Source organism: Lepisma saccharinum, chromosome 25 (assembly GCF_977018435.1).
Source record: "Lepisma saccharinum chromosome 25, izLepSacc3.1, whole genome shotgun sequence".
NCBI classification, from domain to species: Eukaryota; Metazoa; Arthropoda; class Insecta; order Zygentoma; family Lepismatidae; genus Lepisma; species Lepisma saccharinum.
Genome location: NC_139253.1, coordinates 61,774,209 through 61,800,713, shown reverse-complemented (window position 1 = coordinate 61,800,713; position 26,505 = coordinate 61,774,209). Strand labels below are relative to the sequence as shown.

The window sequence follows — 26,505 nt, the reverse complement described above, 5'->3', positions numbered from 1 at the left end:
GACTGAAGAGAAGAGGTAGTTGCAGAAAATATCGTCTTAGCGTCAAGAATTGATGCATTGGTCAAATTATCGACATGAAACATTCAATAACATTTTGAAAAGAATTGGAGAATGTATTAGATTGGTTCGAAATGCCTTTTTGGCTTAGTTCAGAGCAAGGTAAAATCTTCCATGTAAGATCTTTGATTTTACCTGCGATTATATCACTAAAAACATGAATGTAGTTTTAATATTTATAAGAATTATCCAATTTTTCTCCACTTCTCGGTTCGTTCAAATGGAGATTTTGTGATTTAATATTTCCCCTCCCCCATCGTTAATTCCAAACTTAATCATTCCGTTTCACACGGCGTAGACAATAAACACAATAGGATTGGTCTAAAACTAACGAAAATTTTCTGCCACCGGAAGGGTTTGAACCTACGACCATCAGATTGACAGTCCTGAACGGTAAACACTATCCTACAAGCTTTCGCTCCTGAAAGTAAGTAGAAGGAGCTGACCAATGTGAAATGTAGATGCAACTCTCCTCCTACATGTAGTGTGCAAGCAATACTTGTTTGTTACAAAGAAAACGAAGGTAGTACGACCCGGCGAAAACATTTAATGGAGAACTGCACATGATGAGAACTTTTCATTCGATATTTGCGGAGGTATCCTTGCATTGAACTCGAGTGGGAAAAGGGACAAAATTAGTATGTCCTGAATTGCCACAAATATAAATAATCATTTCATTAATATTTGTCAATGTCTTCGAAACAGTACACAATTATCGTTAGAGTATCATAATTCACTATCTTATATATAAAAATATCCCTTTGAACGTTTGTCAATTCATTTACTTGTTTATTTTTTTAAAATAAATTCCATATGCAGAACAATGTAGCCACTATACACTGCTATTACAAATAATGTTACCATATGTTATAATGTATAATAAAAGAAGAATTACAAAAAGAACACCTCCTAAGGAGGATCGAACCATGGGACCGCTAGCAGCCCAATCGAAAATTCTAACCACTACACCAGGCCTTTACCTTCGATTTAAACAACAATTTTTACGTATACTGTCCCTCCGATATTGTAAATGTCGTGGGTATACATATAGATGAACTTTTACTTTAATTTTTAATTGCTTTCTTGTAGTATAGCACATATCTTCGAGAAATAATTTTCAAAGTGATGAAGAAAAACGAGAATATTGGTAGTTAAGAAAATGCGAGTTATTTCTTCTAACTTATTATTGTGATTAGACATTATTAATGGAAAATATCTAGAGGCTTGAACATTGCAGGATGATATTCTTTTCCTGTGATACTGAAACAGACGAAATGCTTGTTTACTGACGCAAGTCTCGTGTTCAGAACAGTCTTATGAAATGTATTTGCTGTTGCATAAGGTTACACGAAATAATTACTGCGTTTGCGAACTACCAAATCAAATAGTGAGAGCGCCATTTAAAAGCCATGATAATTCTATGTTTAGAAAATAATATATTTATAAATTAAATGTTGCGTACTAGGAATTATTATTACAATAAAGAACATGTCTAATTATGAGTTAAGAAAAAAGCAATAATAAAGAGACATTCTCGCATCACGATTGCAGTTCGAAAATGTCGGGACAGGGATTGAAAGTAACGCACTGTCCTGACTAAATCGGTGAATCGGACGTCTGCTAGCATTGCATTATAAAACTAGAACCATCCAATGTTGCACCCTAAAGACTTTTGCGCAAGAAACAGATGTTTACACATTTCTAAAATCGACGATGTTATTTTCGTAGTTATTGATAGGTTCACATTTAAACATTTCAGAGTTTGAAAGGGGCATGGTCCCCATGCCCCCTGGGTACTGGCCTGACGTAGACAGTGGGAGAGAAATTTTGAAGAATCTTTCTATTAAATTTATTATATAAATCCACCTTATGCTCAGATAGGTTTATTGACAATCGAAAACTTTTCGTTTAATAGATAATATTTGGTTTTAAACGACGGGAGAACGTTGGTCTAATTTCCTTTCTTGCTCTTTTGAGAGAATATGTACTTCTACAATAGCAATCGCGTTCGGAAACGGTGAAATGACTTGGTTTTCAAAGGCAGACAAGCTTGGTAGCGTAGCTTGCTAGCGTTCAAAGAAACTCACTTATGCTATTCAAGGTAGGGATGGCCAAACGGATCCGAAAGTTTAGGATCCGAAAATCCGGATCCGAGAGTTTCGTATCTCAATCCCATTATAATATTACCACACCTTAAAAGGTATTATGATCTTCGATTACAAAGAAATTTTTCATTAGTTAGTCCTACAAGAATTTTTTTCAAGTGTTGTTCCTAAAATACTTTGCTACGCATCGGCTAACACACTCGTGCACAAAATAATCTTACTTGTTTAACATAAAATGTCAGAGGTGATTTTGTAAATGCCATTGAAACGAATATGTATTCATTCGAATGTATTGGAAATGGAAACATACATAAATGTGAGACATTCCATTCCTGGATGAAACCTTTAACACATACAACAAGATAGAATTGTTATACAAAAATTATACAATTTTTCTACAGTTACAGTTTTACAAATTAAAATAAAACATTATAATATATGCAGTGTTATATAATTACAAAGTGTAAGACTATGAAGGGAGGTTATCTAAGTGTCCCCCTCCGATTTCCATGAAACTTGGCAGGTGTATAGAGGGGTCCAAAGGAAGAAATATGTGTTTTTTTGTTTCAGCTAAAAAACGGTTTTACGGGGCAAAACCCACTCAAACGTCAAGATGAGGACAAATTTAAGTGGGCATTTGACCCCTGTGTTCCCCTCCGATTTCCATGAAACTTGGCAGGTGTGTGTATAAACGGGCCCAAAGGAAGAAATACGTGTTTTTTTTGTTTCAGCTAAAAAACTGTTTTAGGGGGCAACCCCCCTTCAAATGTCAAGATGAGGACAAATTTAAGTGGGCATTTCACCCCTGTGTCCCCATTCGATTTCCATGAAACTTGGCAGATTTATAGAGGGGCCCAAAGGAAGAAATAAGTGTTTTTTTTTTGTTTCGGCTAAAAATCTGTTCTAGGGGACAACCTCCCCTCAAATGTCAAGATAAGGACAAATTGAAGTAGGGATCTGACCCCTGTGTTCCCCTCCGATTTCCATGAAACGTGGCAGGTGTATAGAGGGGCCCAAAGGAAGAAATACGTGTTTTTCTGTTTCAGCTAAAAACTGTTTTAGGGGGCAAAATCCCCTCAAATGTCAAGATGAGGACAAATTGAAGTAAGTATCTGACCCCTGTGTCCCCCTCCGATTTTCATGAAACTTTGCAGGTGTATAGAGGGGCCCAAAGGAAGAAATACGTGTTTTTTTTTGGTTTCGGCTAAAAAATGTTTTAGGGGGCAAAACCCACCTCAAATGTCAATATGAGGACAAATTGACGTGGGGATCATCTGACCCCTGTGTTCCCCTCCGATTTCCATGAAATTTGGCAGGTGTATAGAGAGGCCCTATGCCCCCTGTTTCTTCCTATGCCATATTTACGTGGTTTCGGGGTCGGATCCCCACTTCAATTTGTCTTCATCTTGACCCCCTAAAACAGTTTTTTTTTTAGCTGAAACACAAAAACACATATTTCTTCCTTTGGGCCCCTCCATACACCTGCCAAGTTTCATAGAAATTGGAGGGGGAGACTTAGACCTCCCTTGTAAGTGGATTAATTAATTACAAATTGCGCACGCGCACACACACACTATATATATGTGTGTATGTATGTATATTATATATATATATATATATATATATATATATGTATATTAGCAGGTAACAATATGTTATAAACACATTCTTACTTTCCAAAGAAGCGCATGTGGGATGGCAAAACGGATCCGGATCCGGATCCGAAAGTTTTGGATTCGGATCCTGGTCCGGTTCCAAAAAATTTTAGGATCCGAATCCGGATTTCGGATCCTGCCACGTTCAAGGCCGCTTCTTATCGCAAAACACTGTGCGTCGATGCACAGTGTCTGCACCCAGCAAGTTACAAGTGACCAGAGTCGAATCTGAAAGAGAATATGAAGAATGATAGATTTCATCAGAGGCGGCTAGGTGGAAACTAGCTCAACATGCAATAGTTTAATTGATAATTTCTGACAAACAAGAAAACTTATTGAATAAGTATTGGGATAGAAATACGTATATCTTCTCCCTCTTAACAATGTAAGCTCGAAGACAATCTGTATTCCATTTGTTTATATTGGCAACTTGGTCAACCGGAGGTAATTATAAGTTACTATTTCGTAGATGTTCATGTAACCGTTATAAAATTACAAAAATTCACAAACTTAGATATACTAACAACGAAGAAATAAATTCAGAGTTAAATTACAAATGCATGTGTACAGAGTAATTCTAGAAGTACAGAGCTATATCAGAGTATTGAAATTCTTTTTGCAAGATAACGTTTACAATATTGACGTGCTAGAAGAATTAAGAACTGTTGATCCAAGGGAAAGAAAGAGCGTTGTGTATTGGCTAGAGTCCTTGAAAGCATTGATTGCGCTCCCAAGTTCGATCCTCCATACTAGGTTTTCTTTTTATTCTTTTTCTAAAATCCCCTTCTAATAAACAAGAGCATGGTAACATTATTTGTAATAGCAATGTATAGTGGCTACATTGTTCTGCATATGGAATTTATTTTAAAAAAAATAAACAAGTAAATGAATTGACAAACGTTCAAAGGGATATTTTTATATATAAGATAGTGAATTATGATACTCTAACGATAATTGTGTACTGTTTCGAAGACATTGACAAATATTAATGAAATGATTATTTATATTTGTGGCAATTCAGGACATACTAATTTTGCCCCTTTTCCCACTCGAGTTCAATGCAAGGATACCTCCGCAAATATCGAATGAAAAGTTCTCATCATGTGCAGTTCTCCATTAAATGTTTTCGCCGGGTCGTACTACCTTCGTTTTCTTTGTAACAAACAAGTATTGCTTGCACACTACATGTAGGAGGAGAGTTGCATCTACATTTCACATTGGTCAGCTCCTTCTACTTACTTTCAGGAGCGAAAGCTTGTAGGATAGTGTTTACCGTTCAGGACTGTCAATCTGATGGTCGTAGGTTCAAACCCTTCCGGTGGCAGAAAATTTTCGTTAGTTTTAGACCAATCCTATTGTGTTTATTGTCTACGCCGTGTGAAACGGAATGATTAAGTTTGGAATTAACGATGGGGGAGGGGAAATAATAAATCACAAAATCTCCATTTGAACGAACCGAGAAGTGGAGAAAAATTGGATAATTCTTATAAATATTAAAACTACATTCATGTTTTTAGTGATATAATCGCAGGTAAAATCAAAGATCTTACATGGAAGATTTTACCTTGCTCTGAACTAAGCCAAAAAGGCATTTCGAACCAATCTAATACATTCTCCAATTCTTTTCAAAATGTTATTGAATGTTTCATGTCGATAATTTGACCAATGCATCAATTCTTGACGCTAAGACGATATTTTCTGCAACTACCTCTTCTCTTCAGTCCCTTCTCCTTCTTCTTTCCCGTCCTTCTGCTCTGGTTTTATCTCGTATCGCTTTCCCTATTTTTCTCGCATCTTATCTCCATCCCACTCATCTTTAATCCTCGTATCTCCTCTCCTGTCTTAGATTGCCGACTCCACTGGACTCTTCTCCTCTTCTTTCCGTTCTTCTATTTTTCTCTCCTTTACTCTACTCTCCCCTCCCCTCTTCTCGTCTCCTCGTCTATCCTCTCTTTCTTCTCTCCTCTACATTTCCTCTTCTCCTTTCGCTTTCTCTTTCTCCTGTCCTTTGTCACCTTTCGTTTTCTCTCACCTCTTTTCCTTTCTGTAGACTCATCAGCGATGAAATACTAGAAAACCTATTTTTTTTCTTTGAGATAGAATTTTGTCACTTGAGATATAATAGTGATATTTTAAATAATTTTATACAATAATAACTTGTTTTTATTTCTTTCGCGTATTTTATAAATATCTATTGTGCATGTGGCAACCCTGAAATTGAGCCTAACTCTACACGCCTTGTGTAAATTGGGTTGCCTACTTTAAAATGTCGTTGTCCTAAAACTTTTGAGAGACACTGTACAAGGATAAGTAAATAAGTAGATCACAAACGTTTATTAAATAAATACTAAGTGAGATACTGACTTGAAAACCGTTTTTATTTTTCAACATAATCTCCACCCACATTGATAAACTTATCCCATCGCTTTATCAGTCTCCACAAAAAGGTCTTTGTTCTGCTGTCCCAACCAGGGTTTCGGAGCGGAGTGCGGAGCGTACTAAAGGAGCGCTCCGGAGCGACTTCGAAGCGTCATTTCTACTCCGCTCCTCGCTCCGGAGCGGAGCGTGGTACGAGAGCACTCCGATCCGGAGCGGAGTGGTTCGACTTCTTGAGAGACACGCTCCGCTCCGGAGCGGAGTGGTTCGACTTTTTGAGTCGCACGCTCCGATCCGGAGCGGAGCGTGATATAACAGCACTCCGCTCCGGAGGGGAGTGGTTCAGCTTTTTGAGACGTACGCTCCGATCCGGAGCGGAGCGTGATACAACAGCACTCCGCTCCGGAGCGGAGTGGTTCGGCTTTCTGGGACACACGCTCCGATCCGGAGCGGAGCGTGATACAGCAGTACTCCGCTCCGGAGCGGAGTGGTTCAGATTTTTTAGACTCACGCTCCGATCCGGAGCGGAGCGTGAGACAACAGCACTCCGCTCCGGAGCGTGGTGCATTTGACAGCACGCTCCGATCTGGTTAGGAGTTTTTTTTACACGAATGCTGTAATGCAACTATGAATAATGGAATGTGCGCATTAAAGCCGACTTCCGTGACGGAGTGGTTATAGTGGAACCACATGGAAAAGAGCCTGCAGTCCTGTTTCCACGTACTCTAGAGTTGTTTGTCTGTATGTTCGCCCCCGCTTGGAGGGGAGGGACAGAGTGGATCATGCTTCCTTATGGGCCTAGTCGAACGGGTGAAGGGGGAGGTGCGCGGGGACTTTTGGCCGAAGCTTTTTTGTTTGTGGTCGCTCTACAGCACAGCACCCTATGACGTCAGGGATCCGTGGGGTGGTTCAAAACCCGGCATGGGCTAGTACAGGGTCAACGAAGTGAGTAATAAATTTGTTTTATACACTTGTATGTTGAATTGTATCTTCTGCAAATATGCTGTATAAAGAAACAAATTGCCGGAGTACTAAGTGAGGCGAGTGTACAATCTTTGTGTGTATCGTTCATTAATTTAATCATAACATCGATCATCCCCATCTTCGCGATTAGCCAAAAGCGACAAAGAAGAGAAGTAAAATGAACTAAATCAATCAATCAATCATGCACATTAAACATTGGTAAAACAATACAAGAATGTTGTTTTGGCTCAATAGAGAGAGAGAGAGAGCGAGAGAGAGAGCTATAGTACGTAAATTGTTCGTTTGATGTAAGTTGAAATATGAATTACGTAAATAGTATTTCTGTATTGAGATGTACTATTTTGTATTGTGACTCTTAGATATAAGAGTTTGAATGTTATGTGTTGAATGGGTTACGAATAATTTCAAGCAATCAGTTTTTCTGCTTTGCGGATTTGTCCGACCCACCTCTCCCATACAACAGACAGCTTCGTTTTGTGCCGTATTCCGTGTTCCTTGCAGGTGACTCAGTGCAATCGGCTAGCGCATTGGTCTTGTGCCCCTTTCAAGAGGGGATGAAGGTGAAACTGGTACATACAGTAGCTTGTTTATGTGTGCTTTCGGGGTTGAGAACCTCGTTCGCTGCGCTGTACGTTGCGTTCGACTTATCCGTACATGGTAGAGACATCGCCTTTGCCAGACAGATCCAGTGTTGCCAGTTGTATTAGAATTATGCTACACCAATTCTGGCTAGATAGTTCTCTTTTAAAAGTATTACTTGCGCGTGTTGTTCTTCTCTTCACTGTCATAAAAAGTAGCCTTTAGAAGCTGTGTTCTCTTGTATCATTACATGCATATTATGTGTGCTTGTCAACGGTGATGTATGGACATTTAATGAAATTTTTAACGCCGCTGATACATGGACGTCTTCAGGATTTTTTCCAGGAAGGAACAAGCAAGATATTTTTCCAAGGGAGGGGGGCAAAATGAGGCAGAATTTCCCCAAAATAGTATTACGCCCTTTAAAAAAATTCTACAGTTTGAAGTTATCATGTTCCTGCAACGCCCTTGCAATAATTAATATATATTACTGTGACTGAAATGAAATTATATGCGTGAAATATATACTTTTCGATTGACTTTCATTTCCGGGTGGCGTGGCCCCAACCTTCCGGACGTCCATGCGAATGGAGAAATCATTCCAACCAGTCTCGGTTAATGGAATTATAAGGTGACTAGATTTGTTAAATCAATATACAAGAACAACAAAGAAAAATCCGTAATTGTTAATTCTATGCATCATAAGCCACGAGAATCATGGAAGATCTATACTGTAATAATGAATTGAAGGAAACCATGCCGAGTTTTTATTTATAGTCTACCTGTTCAAGTAGGAATGGAAAGGTGCACAAAAAAGAATTACAAAAATGTATGTAAAAGAAAACCAAGTATTTCGATCAAGTTATTTCTATGATTGTAATCAACAATGACCAATTGTCCTTTCAACTAAGTATAAGTTTCAATTTGTCTTTTCCGGACTATTACCTTTGCCTTGCCTTTAATCGTATATTTCTCATGATCCGTAATTTTAAACAAATCCTAGATAAGTCGGAAAAAAATAGGACACCGAAACTATGGAAAAGAAATGTACTGTGATAGAGAAACAAACACAAAGGAAACACCAATGACATTAACGCGGGTCAAACCAATACCATTTGTCGTTGAGAGCTGAACTCACATCCACGAACTCGCAGAAATATTCCCATGGAATTCGTTATTCGTCTGATATTGAATACCCAATGATGCTTTTTGTTATGTAATAGACATTTATGAAGTGAATACATTATTAGAACTTTGCCAGATTTCAGAAAACACATACACACACACACACACACATACGTAAAAGATATGCATAAGAGGTTGTTCATTTGGAAATGAATTTCCAAGTTGTATTTTTATGCTCTTGTGAATAGATGTAAAGGAAAGTGAAGTTTCTTATTGTTAAACAGAATTACAAATGTATATTTGCTTAAGGATTCATTTATCACAATATACACTGCAATTATACATTCAACATACGTTGAAACAATGCCTTTTGTTATGGACTTTTGGTGGATTTAAGACTCAACAATACGCTATCGAGAATAGACCTACAGTTTAAATCCTACCTAAAGTGGGATTCGAGCCACTATGTCCCTCCACCGGGTATCGATCCCAGTGCCCCTTCATTACAAGGCGACGTTGTTACCACTATGTTATCGGGGTACAGCGCGCTACTTTTTTTTCAGTACATATATATCAATTCTCTCATTTTCATCGTCGCGATTAGCCAAAATTCAAAGCTAAGTAATAAATATCAAATCAAATGACATCAGTTAGGAAGGCACGTATTGCTCGCAACCCTGTTTTTAAAAATGAAACCATAAAATTCAGGACATGACTCTATCCAAGTAGATAATATTACATTTTGTGTTTATCACGGTTATTAAGGTTTATACATCTTGTTTCGACTTATCTGCTGACTACACATTGTTCATTACTGAAAACTTGCTTTCAGTTTGCTGTGTACAACGTACTCAATACAAAAAAATATTAATTTTATACGTATACGTTTTCTGGCTTTCTAAATATAGTTAAATATAGCAACATTCCATTCGTCGTTTTCCCAAAATTTTTGCAATTTTCTTATAACCATCATGCCTATTTCCAGGTTACTACTTACAAACTTGAAATGTTAGATATGGCAACCAGACATTTTGTAATTTTTGCAGTAGTATACGTATGTAACCATTAAATACCTATTTCAACTTCCTGCTCTTAAAATAGGGAAAAATAATCGATATGACAACCCTGTATTTCATACTTTTAAATTTCCCTGTTCGGTTGTATACAAACAGCATTCCGATTTTCGACTTTATAACCTTCATAAAAGTAAACCAAATGTGGCAACTTACATTTTTGGTTAAGCCGGTTTTCAAAAGTTAGATATGAAAACTCTGTAGCTATTTCAAATTAAAACGTTTCCTTATTGGCCGACGGTAACATTAATAAGCATGATTCCGATTTTCAACTTCATACATTCAAAAATCGAAAAGTTAAAATTAGCAACCTGAATTTCCAATTACTTTCAACTTTTCCCTTTCGCCACATTCAAAGTATCATACATAACCAGCGTAAAAGAAAGTTAGATATGGCAATCGTGCACCAGCGAGTTTTGCATGAACACCTGTCTGCCTTTTATCTTCCTCCGTACAAGTTGCTTCGCCTTCCCTCTGCGCGCTCCTAGCCTTTTAGAAGGTCAAATGGATTTTCTGCAGTAGTTTCGCCAGTGTTACTCGAACCAATATTCCGGAATAACTCACTTCTCCCGCGGCGTGGACTGTAACGTCGGGCCGATATGCCGAAGTGCTTAGCCCGAACCAGAAGTTTAACCAAAATGAGTTTCAGTCGCGATCCCTGGTGGCAGGAAATGAGAGAGTGGTTCCATTCTCTGAACTTATAAAACCACAGGTGGCACACCTGCTATTGAAATATATTGTCCCCAGAAGTAGTAGTAGAGTAGTAAAAGTGATAATGAAAATGTAATAATAATAATAATAATAATAATATCGCTCTCTTCACGAAAACAGTCCAGTGAAGATCGAAGCTTCCCCTTGCCTCCTCCACACCCCTGGCCCTCCAGGTTTGCCACACTTCTTCTACGCTTCACAGTTGACACATTGCGCGTTACGTATGCGGTTGATTGTGCCTTCCCTGGTGTATTGTGTAAGGATTATTCCTTGCTTATTGGCAACACTGTAGGTGAGTGACGTAATCTTTTCTGGACTGTTTCCGTGGCGTTAGCTTTAGTAATAATCAGTTTTATAACAACAATAACGGGCGATTTTCAAATGCCGTACAAATTCCACAAACAAAATTACTAATGTACTCGGAACCTTTGATCGTTATTTTTCTGTATACACTCGTATTATCCAACTTCGGAGCGCTCCGGAGTCGCTCCGGAGCGGAGTGGGCAAGTTCTTAGAATATCGCTCCTCGCTCCGGAGCGGAGCGTCACAAGGTATCACTCCGCTCCGGAGCGGAGCGAACCATTTCTTAGAATCTCGCTCCTCGCTCCGGAGCGTGGGCAACAGTCGGAGCGTTGATCCGCTCCGCTCCGAAACCCTGGTCCCAACCACAGTCGCCCCTTACGCTCAATATTTTCACCATCCACGAAACGTTTGCCACCATCGTGCGCACACTTTTCGGAAATTCAAACTATCATGCATTATGCTGTAGGCTAAACCATGAGAACACCCTATGGAAATTGCCATGCTGTCTATTGTTCCTGTAAGCTCGTCATAGGCGTGCGCAGACCCTCTGATTAGGGGGGGGACAAGAACCTTGATGAAAGTTCAGTCGAGAGGAAAACCCAGATTTTACTCGTATTTCACTGTTTTAGTTCCATTGCATTGATGAGTGTATGTATATGTGTGTCTATATATTGTATTTTTTTTATCTTTTTATCTTTCTTTTTGTGTTGCATAATGTGAGTATTGGGTTTGTGATATCCCATTGTAATTGGAGCTTATAAATAAAATAAAATAATAAATAAAATAAAATAATATATATATATATATTATATACGGTATATAATGCTGCAACATAAAGGCACCATGAGGAATTAATAAATTGTCTCTGAAATGTGCCGCTCTCCTTTCTCTCCAAACAATTGTGTTCATGTATTTAAGACAAAACAGTTTATCAGGAAGAGTCTCAAGTACTTGGTAGCTTGGTCTCTCTCTCTCTGGAAATTTACAACGCATTACAGAAAACAATAAAATTGCAAGGGAAGCGACCAGGGTGAACTCCCACCGCCCCATAGCTAAGGCTCTGAACTTGCAAGACTGTAAGAAAAGCGGAAACTGCGAGCGAACCGAGCGAGAAAATTTTACGAAATGTATTTTATTTGTATAAAATTTGATATCGAGGGGGGGCAATTTCCCTTTGTGCCGCCCTGCAAGTGCTCTTGGCCGTCTGGAAGAAATAATGTAAGAGAGACGTGAAAACTAATCTTGAGTATCCTTTTGTCCTGCTATTCTTAGATTCTACTAGTCTTGCTTTCTTTTACTTCAATGTTTGCCACCCTTGCAACCATAGAATTCATTTCCGTCCAAGGTTGGGGAGGGGAATGCCGATTGCCCCCCTGTGATTGTGCCATTGCACACCCTTTTCCTGTAGTTGCTTTGAACTTTAATCTGCTTGAAAATACTTTATTTTCTTTAAGAGTATAATATTGTTTTATAACGGCTATAAGATTCCTCTGCACTAAATTTCTAGGTAAAAGTATAATAATGTAGGGACATGGACAGCTCGAGGGGGGAGCAAGGATGACCACACCTCCCCCTTAGAAATCGAGTGTCAACCTAAAAGTCTATATTTCACACGTACAATTTGATTTCAGTCATAGCAATTTACATTAATGCGATAATTTCAAATTCAAGTGCGGTTTTTGAGGTGGCAACATTTTATCAGGGTAATATAATACCCCTAGGAAAAATACCTTGTTTGTCTCTCCTTGGAAAAAATCTGAGGACGTCAATGATTAGGGAGCAATTGGCCCCCTTTGCCCCCCCCGTGCGCACGCCTATGGCTCATATCATCTCCACCCGTACCATCTCCACGTACAGTCCTCGGGCACGGTCACCATTTTTAAACTGAGTTGCCCATGCGTGCGTCTGCTATATAGCGACTGCTAACTGCATCAAGCTGAATTGTGCTGCCACCTATTGACAACTTTAGAAACTACCCACTCCTATCAGCCATCCCACGTCAGTTTGTGACCTATTTACTGACTTCCCCTCGTATATTTACCTTGAAAAATGTTTTCAAGAGCAATAAAAAACCAAATTATACTCTCATATTTACACTTGTTGAAAAAATATATAAAATATTGCCAAATATTATCTCACTATTACTTCATAACTTGACTGTGTTTAGCACAAACTCTAAACAGTTTAAACATTTTAGAACTATGTATTTGTGCCATGTTCATGTAAAAGTGAAACGTACCTGATGAGGCGATGTACCACGAACCAGAAGAACTTGAATTTCTTCCCATTCTTCAAAGATTGTAGGATGTAGTATGCACATAGAAATCCACTCATCACAAAAAAGGTGTCCACAATAGACGTTGCATTCAAAAACAGTTGAGAAATGGGATACTGGTATACCTGAAAACATCCAGCCGAGGCTTAAAAATGGAGTTAAATGTTTTTCGAATGTTCTTGTTTGAATTCAATTTGTAAAGGTTGCTATGTTCGTAGAAGTTCGCAAGTATATCGTTATTGGTTTGTTAAGTTGTTTACAAGTCGTCTGTGGCAACCTTGTCACGAGCTCCTGAAAGTTATGCAAGTCTTTCTATTCATTATTTGTTATGTTAGATTGCATATGTACAGTGTCTCTCAAAAGTTTTAGGACAACGACATTTTAAACTAGGCAACCCAATTTACACAAGGCGTTGGTGGGTTGCGTGTAGAGTTAGGCTCAATTTCAGGGTTGCCACATGCACAATAGATATTTATAAAATACGCGAAAGAAATAAAAACAAGTATTATTGTATCAAATTATTAAAAATATCACTATTATATCGCAAATGACAAAATTCTTTCTCAAAGAAAAACAATAGGTTTTCTAGTATTTCATCGCTGATGAGTCTACAGAAAGGAAAAGAGGTGAGAGAAAACGAGAGTTGGCAAACGACAGGAGAAACAGAAAGCGAAAGGAGAAGACGAAAAGTAAAGGAGAGAAGAAAGAGAGGATAGACGAGGAGAGGAGATGTAGTGAGGAGAATGGAAAATGATTCTAGGAGACATGAGGAAAATGGAGCAAAGATGAGAAAAGAGAAGGAAAACGAGATGAGAGAAGAGGAGACGAGAAGGGGAATTGAGAGTAGAGTGAAGGAGATAAAAAAGAGAAGAACGAAAAGAAGAGGAGAAGAGTGAAGTGGAGTCGGAAATCTAAGACAGGAGAGGAGATACGAGGAGTAAAGATGAATGGGATGGAGATAAGATGCGAGAAAAGTAGGGAAGGCGATATGAGATAAAAGCAGAGCAGAAGGAGGGAAGAGAAGAACAGAAGGGACTGAAGAGAAGAGGTAGTTGCAGAAAATATCGTCTCAGCGTCAAGAATTGATGCATTGGTCAAATTGTCGACATGAAACATTCAATAACATTTTGAAATGTATTAGAGAATGTATTAGATCGGTGCGAAATGTCTTTTGGCTTAGTTCAGAGCAAGATAAAATCTTTCATATAAGATCTTTGATTTTACCTGCGATTATACCACTAAAAGCATGAATGTAATTTTAATATTTATAAGAATTATCCAATTTTTCTCCACTTCTCGGTTCGTTGAAATGGAGATTTTGCAATTTAATATTTCCCCTCCCCCCATCGTTGATTCCAAACTGAATTATTCCGTTTCACACGGCGTGGACAATGAACAAAATGGGATAGGTCTAAAACTTACGAAAATTTTCTGCCACCGGAAGGGTTTGAACCTACGACCATCAGATTGACAGTCCTGAACGGTAAACACTATCCTACAAGCTTTCGCTCCTGAAAGTAAGTAGAAGGAGCTGACCAATGTTAAATCTAGATGCAACTCTCCTCCTACATGTAATGTGCAAACAATACTTGTTTGTAACAAAGAAAACGAATGTAGTACGACCCGGCGAAAACATTTAATGGAGAATTGCACATGATGAAAACTTTTCATTCGATATTTGCGGAGGTATCCTTGCATTGAACTCGAGTGGGAAAGGGGTAAAATTCGTATGTCCTGAATTGCACAAATATAAATAGTTATTTCATTAATATTTTTCAATGTCTTTGAAGCAGTACTCAATTATCGTTAGAGTATCATAATTCACGATCTTATACATGAAAATATCCCTTTGAGCGTGTGTCAATTCATTTATTTGTTTATTTTTTTTATAAATTCCGTATGCAGAACAATGTAGCCACTATACACTGCTATTACAAATAATGTTAATATGCTCTTGTTTATAATAAAAGGAGAATTAAGAAAAAAGTCCTCGTATGGAGGATCGAACCTGGGATCGCTAGCAACACAATCGAGAACTCTAGCCACTATTTTTTTATTGTCTCATTCTGATATACAAGTTATGGAATTACATTGTTGTTGACACAAGTGTATTACTGCTATTACAATTTGTATTTCTATCTGGTTAACCTTTACATTTTTGTTTGACCTAAATTAAGTATAAAGCACTAATAAGAAATTTGCATACCATTTCTTCCTTGCTTGGAGATTAATTTTCTCGTATTGTTGTTGCAAGAAGATACTGAATTGTTTCTGAAAACTGCTCTCGTCATTGTGAAATATATATATAATAAGTATTCAGTTATCAACCATTGTAATGCTCGTTGTTTTGTTGGTGGAAACAAAATTGAAATCAGGAAAAAATATATCTGTATCCGTAAACTTTGTTCATGAGGTGCGGCATATACGACTGAGCATTGTTTCGGTACTTTGTTATCCTGTGGGCTAAAAAGTTTGGCAATGTTGCATGATATACAGTTATGAGAGTCACTAATTCCATATTGGTATGTCCTATCTCTTGTCATTATGACACGATGAACCACTTTGTACCATATTGATTGGCCAGCTTTTGAAAGGTGTTTAGCGGAGACATTTCCCGATATTTGTGGCCAATTATGTTTATTGAAATCCCTGGCTATTCGTGGTACTGTGTTCTTTGAACTATTGATTTCACTATATAACTTTTTAACAGATGATGCAAATGTCTCATGTCGTAATAACTGGCAGCCTATCTGTAAAGCGATGTCCTTATAAAACAAAAACCTTTTGGGGATACTTTGGATATCGATGGAAGCTTCTAATGGAATGTTCCGTATTATCGTCTGTATACATGCTTAAGTCGTTGACTCGTGCAGTGAGAAAGCTGTTTGTACAAACAATGCTCTTGCCTGTGTGTACGCGTGTATTAGTGCCAACCCACCTGTCTTCTCTGATAACGTGACGTCATTTTTTGCCACCCGGAAAATTGTATCGTACCACATAAAGCAGCCGACAGCTTTGTTGACCTTGGCTAAGTGCTGTGGTTTGAAGTGCAGGATTTTTGCTACATACCAAAGTTTAGAGGGAGGATAAATCTTACTCGCGCTTTTAAACTCAGGGAGCGCATCTTGTTCGCTCTGAGGACGTAGATCGCCCTCTCGCACGTGAGTTTACTATTGGCTTAGATCGTTTCATTGTTATTTGCATAAAAGTTTATACCTAAAACTTTATTTTCTTGCCTACAGGGATCTCCTTATTGTTTGTGAAAAGGACATCAGGAATGACTTTCGATTGTTTAGTTTTGCTCCTGATGTGTGCTCAAAAGTATGTACTTGGTACTGTACAGATCTCTTTCATCCTTGAAAAAAATCGTGACGTCATCCATGTAGCTGCCAACTGGTATTGTGGTGGAAACCATAGAAATGCCCTGTAAATTATGCTGAATACTAAACAAAAAGTGGGCTATTGTGAGGACGTACAATGTGCTACTCAAGGGACTACCTTGTAGTACACCTCGTCGCATTTTAACACTTGTTGTCTAGAAACCATTTAGCAGCATATGATTATATAATGTTTTGATCCAATTAATAAAAGTGTCTCCGAAGCCATATGCTTCTAAGACTGTGTACAGATATTCGTGGCTCACTCTGTCATATGCTTGGGAAAAGTCTAAAGATAGAATTGCCCCTGATGCATTCTTATTTTGTTTGGTAATAATTACGTCTCTTATCGTTTGCAGCAAGTGATGTATACTTTGAGACGTATTACAAGCGAACTGTAAATTGCCAATAAGTTTAACCATATATTTTTTTAGACACTGATTTATGCACCTACTTATAAGTTTGATGTCACTACTCAATATTCAAATTGGCCTAAAATCTGTGACGAACTTTGGATTTGCCTTTTTGGGAACTAATACTATAACTCCCGTGCTACTGGTCTTCCCTATTGTCCCTGTTGTCAACACTTCGTTGACCCATTTCGTTAATTCGTCTCCTATTAAATCCCAGAAACATTGATAGAATTCTGATGGTAATCCATCTTCGGCTGTAGTTTTATTCCTCGGAGCTTTGAATACTGCATCATGAACCTCCTTTTTACTAAACGGTTGTGTGAGCTCAGTTCTCTCATTTTCCGTCAGTGATGCAGGGAGGTAGTTCAAAAAATTACATTTCGTTTCTGTTGGTTTAAAGGCTTGACCAAGAAGATTTTTATAGCATTGCAAAAACCTGTCGTGTATACTATGAAGGCTGGTGACAACTTCACCGGAATCTAAAGTTAATTTATGAATGACGTGACTCCTGGCGTGTTTATGTTCTTGAAGAATGTGACTTAGTGTGGCTTGCTCGTCAGCGTCTATAGGAAGAATCTTGCTCTTTATTATTGCTGCAGATTTTCGTTTCCTATGTATAGAAAGTAATTGCGCTTTTATTTCATTTGCATAGGGACGATCGAAATTACCTTGCAGTGCTAAACGATGGAGATCATTCAAGACTGCATTCAAAAAATTATATTTGTTTCTTTGATCTCTACTAACCTCTGCACTGAAGAATTTACTGACCTGACGAAATTTAGGCTTAACTCGAGTTTCTAACCACTTGATTAGGGTCTTTTGCGCTGGCCGAGAGGCCTTGAGTTCGTTCCACGTTTCCCTGATTAGCTGGACATAACTACCATTGTGTAATAATGTGCTATTTAGAAGCCAGTATCCGCTACCTTGTCGGGGTTTGATCAAATCTAAATTTATTTTGAGAATTGGAACACTATGGTCACTAAAGCATACTGGAAAATTTTGAACACTAATTATATATTCCTGAAATCTTGGTGCGACACAAAACCTATCTATCCTTGACGCACTATTGGAGGTGATATGTGTGTAACCTGGACTTTCGCCGTTGGCGTGTATCCAAGCGTCACGCAGTTGTAACCCCTGCGTTAATTCATAGAGCGCACGTGAGAAGTTGTATCCTGGATTTTGATCTTGTGAACGAATTACGCAGTTAAAATCTCCCACTAGTATAGTGTCTAGTGTGTGGGATGTCAACTCGGGCCCTACAACTGTTGAAAAAAAATCTTCTCTTTCCCGTCTGTTTAGGCTTCCTGACGGAGCATACACATTACAGAGAAACACTGAGCCTAATTTGGCAACTTATTTGTCTGCCCGTGGGATGGGGCACGACTTTACGTAAATCAAAGTGTCGCCTACATGCTATGGCAGTCCCTTGTGCAAAGGGAGTAAAATTGTTGTATACTTTAAACATGCTCAGTACAGAAAAATTGTCTATGGCGACCTCTTGTAAGAGGGCCACATCAATAGACGATTTAATGAGAAAGTCATTGAGAGCAATTATTTTGGTCTTACTTTGCATTTGATTCAAATTTATAGATGTCAAGATAAATGTTTGCATGATTATACCTGTCCACAAAATAAAACTAAACTTACTTACATTCTTCAACATTACTGATCTCTAATTTCTGCCTATAATGCATTAACTATGCTAAATAAATCTGTGGTAAGTTTGTTACTCGTTGAAGGTTTCTCTTTAGTTACATTTGCTGAATTACTTGTTAAACTAACCTTTGAAACATCTTGCTTTTGGGTACCAGGTTCTACTCTAAATTCGTTATGAACCATTGTGGAACTTATGCATTCATTATTTTTCTTCTTCTTTCTACGTAGCACCATGGACTCTTCCGCCACTGACCGTAACCTTGATACAGATCTTGACCGTGATTTCCTAGGAGAGGTAACTACGGGGAATTCTGCCTCCACGAACAAAGCACTTCGGGGTGGGGGCGGGGGTGTGTGATGCATCTCCTCTGAAGTGGTCAATGTTGGCTGCTCCATCTCTTCCCTTCTGTGGGTGCATACTTCACACTAACTTCGTGTCTGGTACCTGTTTCCTCGTCGGTGATTCTGGGGCTATCCGTGTTCCCTTCTTCTTATCTCTTGACGCAGGTACTTCTGCAACTGATGGCGCTGAATCTCTTGGTTTAGTCTGTAAGGGTAGCACAGTAGGTTCATATACTTTCGGTACATTTTCAGCGGGTATATTAAACGGCCCCCAGCGGGGCTGGTTCCCAGAGGATCGACGCTTGGGACACTGAGTCACTACGTGACCCTCTTCCGAACACGCGATGCAGGTACGAAGCTGCCCAGGGTATGTTACCCAATAGGAGTCTCCATTCATGATTACATATGAGGGTATGGGTTTACGTAGTATCATTTTGATCAAGACACGTCCAGTTCGATTAGGGTAAATGTGATCTGCAGAGTCTTCAATTTTCAGCACTTCCCCATAAGACCGCATGACACGACTTATCACTTCTGCACTTAATTCAATTGGGACTACGTGGATTCTGACAATTACATGTCGCTGGTGGGCCCATTCTACTTCAACTTTATGTTCACCATCTACGTCACTATAGATTACCTCAGCACCAAAATCATTTATTAAACGTTCTGCTATCACTTTTTTCGCAAATTTCACGTACAAACACTTACGAAAGTAATCTATTTCAAAACTGAGCACTTGGTTCGTAGGCACTTGATAGACATCATGAAACCATCGATGAAAATCCAATGACGTACGTTGCGTTTTGACATCAATGAAAACAAATTTCAAGGTGTTTTCTCTTTGTGTATTCATCGTGAACTATTTCATCGTATCTTCACTGGCTCACGGTAATTGTAGTCAAAACCTCGCTTGCACTCCAAAGGAAAAAAAAAACTAACACAACACTAGCAAACGGTATACGGCCCTAGCTAACTCAGACAGTTCGATCACTAAGCTTTCGCGAAGAGCGGAGCTCGCTAAGAACAGATTCCTGCACGAGTTGCAGGCAGACTAGCCACTACACCACGCCCTTACCTTCGATTGAAACAACAATTTTTAAGCATTGTGTCCCTCCAATATTGCAAATGTTGTTGGGTATACATGTAGTTGAACTTTTACTTTAATTTTGAATTGCTTTCTAGTAGTATAGCAGATATCGTTCAGAAATAATTTTCGAAGTGATGAAGAAAAACGAGAATATTAATAGTTGTGAAAATGCGAGTTATTTCTTCTAACTTATTGTGATTAGACATTATTAATAGAAAATATCTAGAAGATTGAACATTACAGGACGATATTCTTTTCCTGTGATACTGCAACAGACGAAATGCTTGTTTACTGACGCAAGTCTCGTGTTCAGAACAGTCTTATGAAATGTATTTGCTGTTCCGTAAGGTAACACGAAATAATTACACCGTTTGCGAACTACCAAATCTGCGCAACGTAAGACGCTAAACAGGCGGAAAATTTTATTCAAAAAGTCACTTCACACTTGACAGTATTAGTCAAGAGAGACTCCTGGGACACTGTGTTAAGGTGCTGGAGTAAATCCTTCTTAATGTTCTTCCTCGAAGAACAATTTTTAAAGTAGAGCAACAGTCGTTTCGCTCTTTCTTATTTCTTTTAAATTCTACCACATTCCTTTAATTGGGTTAAAAATAAATAAAAATATTGCTTGCATTTCTGTCATTGGCGTAGACCAGGCCCATACATAGGATTTCTTTGAGGGAGGGGCCAGACCCAAGTTTATATATATATATACCGCGTGAGGCACCTAAAAGTACCACCTGAAATAGCGAAGAAACCAGAAACAATAGCGATGTGAGGTTTGCGGGAAACAATAATATCAAATGCGGCTCGTAAATCGGAGGTGGGTCGAAAAATATCGAAAAATGGGGCATCTGGAGCAAAGTCATATTTTTTTAAATGGAACGATATACAATAACATGCATAATATAAAAGAGCACACGCAGAGAAACACAACACCGTTGGTCTCATGCATCTACTGCACATAGGAACGAAGATATGACCATGTGAAAATATGTAAACAAACTAACAAGTGGCCCACTTGACCGTCAGTACCACGGCATGTACAAGTATGAGATGTCGGAAGCCATTGGACAAGATGAAGACAGAACGTGTTAAAGGAAGAAAAGATACAGTAGACATCGTCAGCACCATGTATTTGACAGTGTTACAGCATAATGAAAATGACAATGACAGTATGTCGAAGAACCACTGCGTAAGAAGTGAAAACTTGTCAAAGTGTGTGTTCAAAGTGGTACTCGCCGGGGTACTCGCCGGGGCCGCTTCCATCGTTAGAAAAGTTCCCGGATTTGAACCGGCCGGGGATCGAACCCGGGACCTTTAGCATGGTAATCAGACACGTTACCGACTGAGCCACCGCGGCCAAATATTAAACAAGAGCATGGTAACATTATTTGCAATAGCAGTGTATAGTGGCTACATTGTTCTGCATATGGAATTTATAAAAAAAATAAACAAATAAATGAATTGACACACGCTCAAAGGGATATTTTCATGTATAAGATCGTGAATTATGATACTCTAACGATAATTGAGTACTGGCCACAAATATCGGGAAATGTCTCCGCTAAACACCTTTCAAAAGCTGGCCAATCAATATGGTACAAAGTGGTTCATCGTGTCATAATGACAAGAGATAGGACATACCAATATGGAATTAGTGACTCTCATAACTGTATATCATGCAACATTGCCAAACTTTTTAGCCCACAGGATAACAAAGTACCGAAACAATGCTCAGTCGTATATGCCGCACCTCATGAACAAAGTTTACGGATACAGATATATTTTTTCCTGATTTCAATTTTGTTTCCACCAACAAAACAACGAGCATTACAATGGTTGATAACTGAATACTTATTATATATATATTTCACAATGACGAGAGCAGTTTTCAGAAACAATTCAGTATCTTCTTGCAACAACAATACGAGAAAATTAATCTCCAAGCAAGGAAGAAATGGTATGCAAATTTCTTATTAGTGCTTTATACTTAATTTAGGTCAAACAAAAATGTAAAGGTTAACCAGATAGAAATACAAATTGTAATAGCAGTAATACACTTGTGTCAACAACAATGTAATTCCATAACTTGTATATCAGAATGAGACAATAAAAAAATAGTGGCTAGAGTTCTCGATTGTGTTGCTAGCGATCCCAGGTTCGATCCTCCATACGAGGACTTTTTTCTTAATTCTCCTTTTATTATAAACAAGAGCATATTAACATTATTTGTAATAGCAGTGTATAGTGGCTACATTGTTCTGCATACGGAATTTATAAAAAAAATAAACAAATAAATGAATTGACACACGCTCAAAGGGATATTTTCATGTATAAGATCGTGAATTATGATACTCTAACGATAATTGAGTACTGCTTCAAAGACATTGAAAAATATTAATGAAATAACTATTTATATTTGTGCAATTCAGGACATACGAATTTTACCCCTTTCCCACTCGAGTTCAATGCAAGGATACCTCCGCAAATATCGAATGAAAAGTTTTCATCATGTGCAATTCTCCATTAAATGTTTTCGCCGGGTCGTACTACATTCGTTTTCTTTGTTACAAACAAGTATTGTTTGCACATTACATGTAGGAGGAGAGTTGCATCTAGATTTAACATTGGTCAGCTCCTTCTACTTACTTTCAGGAGCGAAAGCTTGTAGGATAGTGTTTACCGTTCAGGACTGTCAATCTGATGGTCGTAGGTTCAAACCCTTCCGGTGGCAGAAAATTTTCGTAAGTTTTAGACCTATCCCATTTTGTTCATTGTCCACGCCGTGTGAAACGGAATAATTCAGTTTGGAATCAACGATGGGGGGAGGGGAAATATTAAATTGCAAAATCTCCATTTCAACGAACCGAGAAGTGGAGAAAAATTGGATAATTCTTATAAATATTAAAATTACATTCATGCTTTTAGTGGTATAATCGCAGGTAAAATCAAAGATCTTATATGAAAGATTTTATCTTGCTCTGAACTAAGCCAAAAGACATTTCGCACCGATCTAATACATTCTCTAATACATTTCAAAATGTTATTGAATGTTTCATGTCGACAATTTGACCAATGCATCAATTCTTGACGCTGAGACGATATTTTCTGCAACTACCTCTTCTCTTCAGTCCCTTCTGTTCTTCTCTTCCCTCCTTCTGCTCTGCTTTTATCTCATATCGCCTTCCCTACTTTTCTCGCATCTTATCTCCATCCCATTCATCTTTACTCCTCGTATCTCCTCTCCTGTCTTAGATTTCCGACTCCACTTCACTCTTCTCCTCTTCTTTTCGTTCTTCTCTTTTTATCTCCTTCACTCTACTCTCAATTCCCCTTCTCGTCTCCTCTTCTCTCATCTCGTTTTCCTTCTCTTTTCTCTTCTTTGCTCCATTTTCCTCATGTCTCCTAGAATCATTTTCCATTCTCCTCACTACATCTCCTCTCCTCGTCTATCCTCTCTTTCTTCTCTCCTTTACTTTTCGTCTTCTCCTTTCGCTTTCTGTTTCTCCTGTCGTTTGCCAACTCTCGTTTTCTCTCACCTCTTTTCCTTTCTGTAGACTCATCAGCGATGAAATACTAGAAAACCTATTGTTTTTCTTTGAGAAAGAATTTTGTCATTTGCGATATAATAGTGATATTTTTAATAATTTGATACAATAATACTTGTTTTTATTTCTTTCGCGTATTTTATAAATATCTATTGTGCATGTGGCAACCCTGAAATTGAGTCTAACTCTGCACGCAACCCACCAACGCCTTGTGTAAATTGGGTTGCCTAGTTTAAAATGCCGTTGTCCTAAAACTTTTGAGAGATACTGTACAAGATATAATTTGGAGTAATGTTTATCAGGAAGAGTCACTCGTTTTCATATCTACCAGCACCTTTCTACTGTAGTTTTTGAGCTCCCTGTGTACATATATGCGTGTGTGTGTGTGTGTGTGTGATGGTGTGTGGGTGTGTGTGTGTGTGTGTGTGTGTGTGTACATTACAACACATGTATGTACAAAACGTTCTAGTGACAAATGTGTTGATGTTGACCTATAAAGAGAGGCACTTAAAATTGTGATCGACTAGACAGGTAGAAACAGTAACAGAAGACTTTATTGCTCAATGTAAGTACTGCGGACTTCAAAGTACTTCTTATTCAAGCGATTCATTTTTAGTGTTCTTAACAGTATTATTGAAGTAACTAACAGTATACAAACTGACAAATCATAAAACAATATCTTCAAGAAAAGAAAATACAATAACATGCTGTACTGTAGCCTTACTACTGTAGCCTTTACTTTCAAATCCAATCTTTAAAATAAGCTTTTCATATATGTTATTTTAAAAATATCTTGTGTATTGTAACATGCCATGTTAATGCCAAATAATGAGTATATCATTATCATCAGTATTCTACTTTTTTCTTTTCTTTTGCAAAAGTTAAATGATTTCATCCATACATTTAATAGTAAATTAATCATAAGTTAATAGAAACATGGTCTTCATTTAACGTTCACGAAACTCTGCATGTACCCTGTGAATTGTTTCTCACTATAATACTGTACCCCACTAGAGACGCCTGAGGCGTTCAGGGGATTGACCCCTCACTTCCTCTTAGAAATCAAATGAACTTTAACAGCAATTACCTTTTCTACATGAGATATTTAATGGTTTAAATTTAGGATAAGTCAAAATTATGTTCCCGATTTCAATAATTTTGAAAGTTATATTGTTTGCAGGAGAAGTAATGAAATTTATATTTTCGAAAAGAAAGGTTTATCAAGTTTCTTGCAGTAAAACTACAAATTTACAGCATTCATAGAAAAGTTGCAAAATTACGAACTCTAGAAATGTTGAGTGTTCGCTCCGGGCGTACCTAAACACCCTTATATTACAAGGGTAGTTCAAGGTTGACAGAGACTTTTATTTCTAGGAAAAAATGGAAAGTCCAACGACCACCAAACTATGTAAGCTCTCCAAAGGACACCACCTGAGCAAGAAAACTAGATGTTTCTAATTTTGTTGGTACGAGGACTGCAACTTTGTAATTTTTCTAGAAGAAACTTGTTGAGTTTTTCTTTTCAAAAGAATTTTAAAAAATACTGAAATCGGGAACATCTTTTTGACTTACCCTGTACACATAATTTGGATAAAACATCTTGTCTTACATACGTGTTCAAGGAATTGGGTGTCATACTTCGCTTCCATGAACGTCGTAAAAAATCTGTGGCCAATAAGTATATAGCACATGGAGATGCATCTCATTCCGTGGATAATATCCAAAGGGTGTTCCTCTGATTTCTCGGTTGTCAGCTTGGAAATATTTCTTCTTGCCGAAAAGGATACCAAAATTTTGTGGACAACACCTGCAACGTAGGAAAATCGCTAATGTACAGATCTTATCAACTTGTGCATAAATTATAGAGCGACCGCAAGGAAAAGAACCTCGTTCCTTGAATTACTGCAGTCTGTCCGTAACGTGCTAAGGATTTTTTACTACTCCAAAATTAATACTGTAAGTGCCAAATGTAAATTTGTGGTGAGTGATTGCATGCATACTAAACACAAATATCTTTCTCTTTAGAATTCTGTCATTTTATCCTGATCAAAATTATGATACAGACGAAACAATTTGCTTACCTTTCTCATCCTCATCTTCCTGGGTTTCCGCGTCTGCAGTTCTATCATAAATAGATCCTGCCAAAAAGAGCGCGATTATCCCTGCAAAAACACACCTGGTGAGGAAAAAAGAAATGCATTCATTATCCCCAGCAATCAGATATGTTTTTTCTGTGTCAAGATAAATGTATATCTTTGTCTACACCCACACAGCTACAGCCCCTCCACAAATTTTGAGAAAAATCAAAATGTTCAATTGAAAGCAGTGATAAACTCGGGATAAACGAAAGTGGTAAATGTAAATCACCCTTAAAATGATCCCAATTACAATTATTATCTTTGAACAACTTTTAAAATAAAGGTTAGAAATTGTAGTTACGAAATGTTTTCTAGTGTATAACGCCATCCCCTTAGAACGCAGCTATGAAATATACACCTTTACCACTTGAGCCCCATCCGGAAAAAAATCCTGCTTAAGTTATTGCGTCCCACTATACGTATTATACATTTTGATTAATTGAAAGACTTGTTTTATTTTACTTCGCTTTTTGTGCCACTTTTGGCTAATTTCCGAAGATGAGAATGAGTGATGATATCATGAAACTGATGAATGGACGTTCACAAACATCCAGGCCGGGATTCGAATCCGGAACGCCTTGCGTCGTAGCGCGATGTGCTAACCACTCCGCCACGGGGTCCGACTGTATTATACATTTTGAAACCTCGTTATAATCGAAGGTGGAATTGTGAGTCATCAGGGCCGGATTAAC

General features: G+C 38.1%; 1 protein-coding gene across 1 annotated transcript in view; it reads right to left on the bottom strand.

Moving 5' to 3' along the window:
• Positions 1-26,505, bottom strand: part of LOC145978678 (nose resistant to fluoxetine protein 6-like) — a 62,181-nt gene that overhangs the window by 29,731 nt on the left and 5,945 nt on the right. The window contains exons 4-6 of the mRNA XM_083111454.1: positions 25,757-25,851; positions 25,289-25,482; positions 13,208-13,368 (exon numbers count right to left, since the gene is read on the bottom strand). Coding sequence (XP_082967580.1) covers positions 13,208-13,368; positions 25,289-25,482; positions 25,757-25,851 — 450 coding nt within the window. The remainder of the gene's footprint in view (positions 1-13,207; positions 13,369-25,288; positions 25,483-25,756; positions 25,852-26,505) is intronic.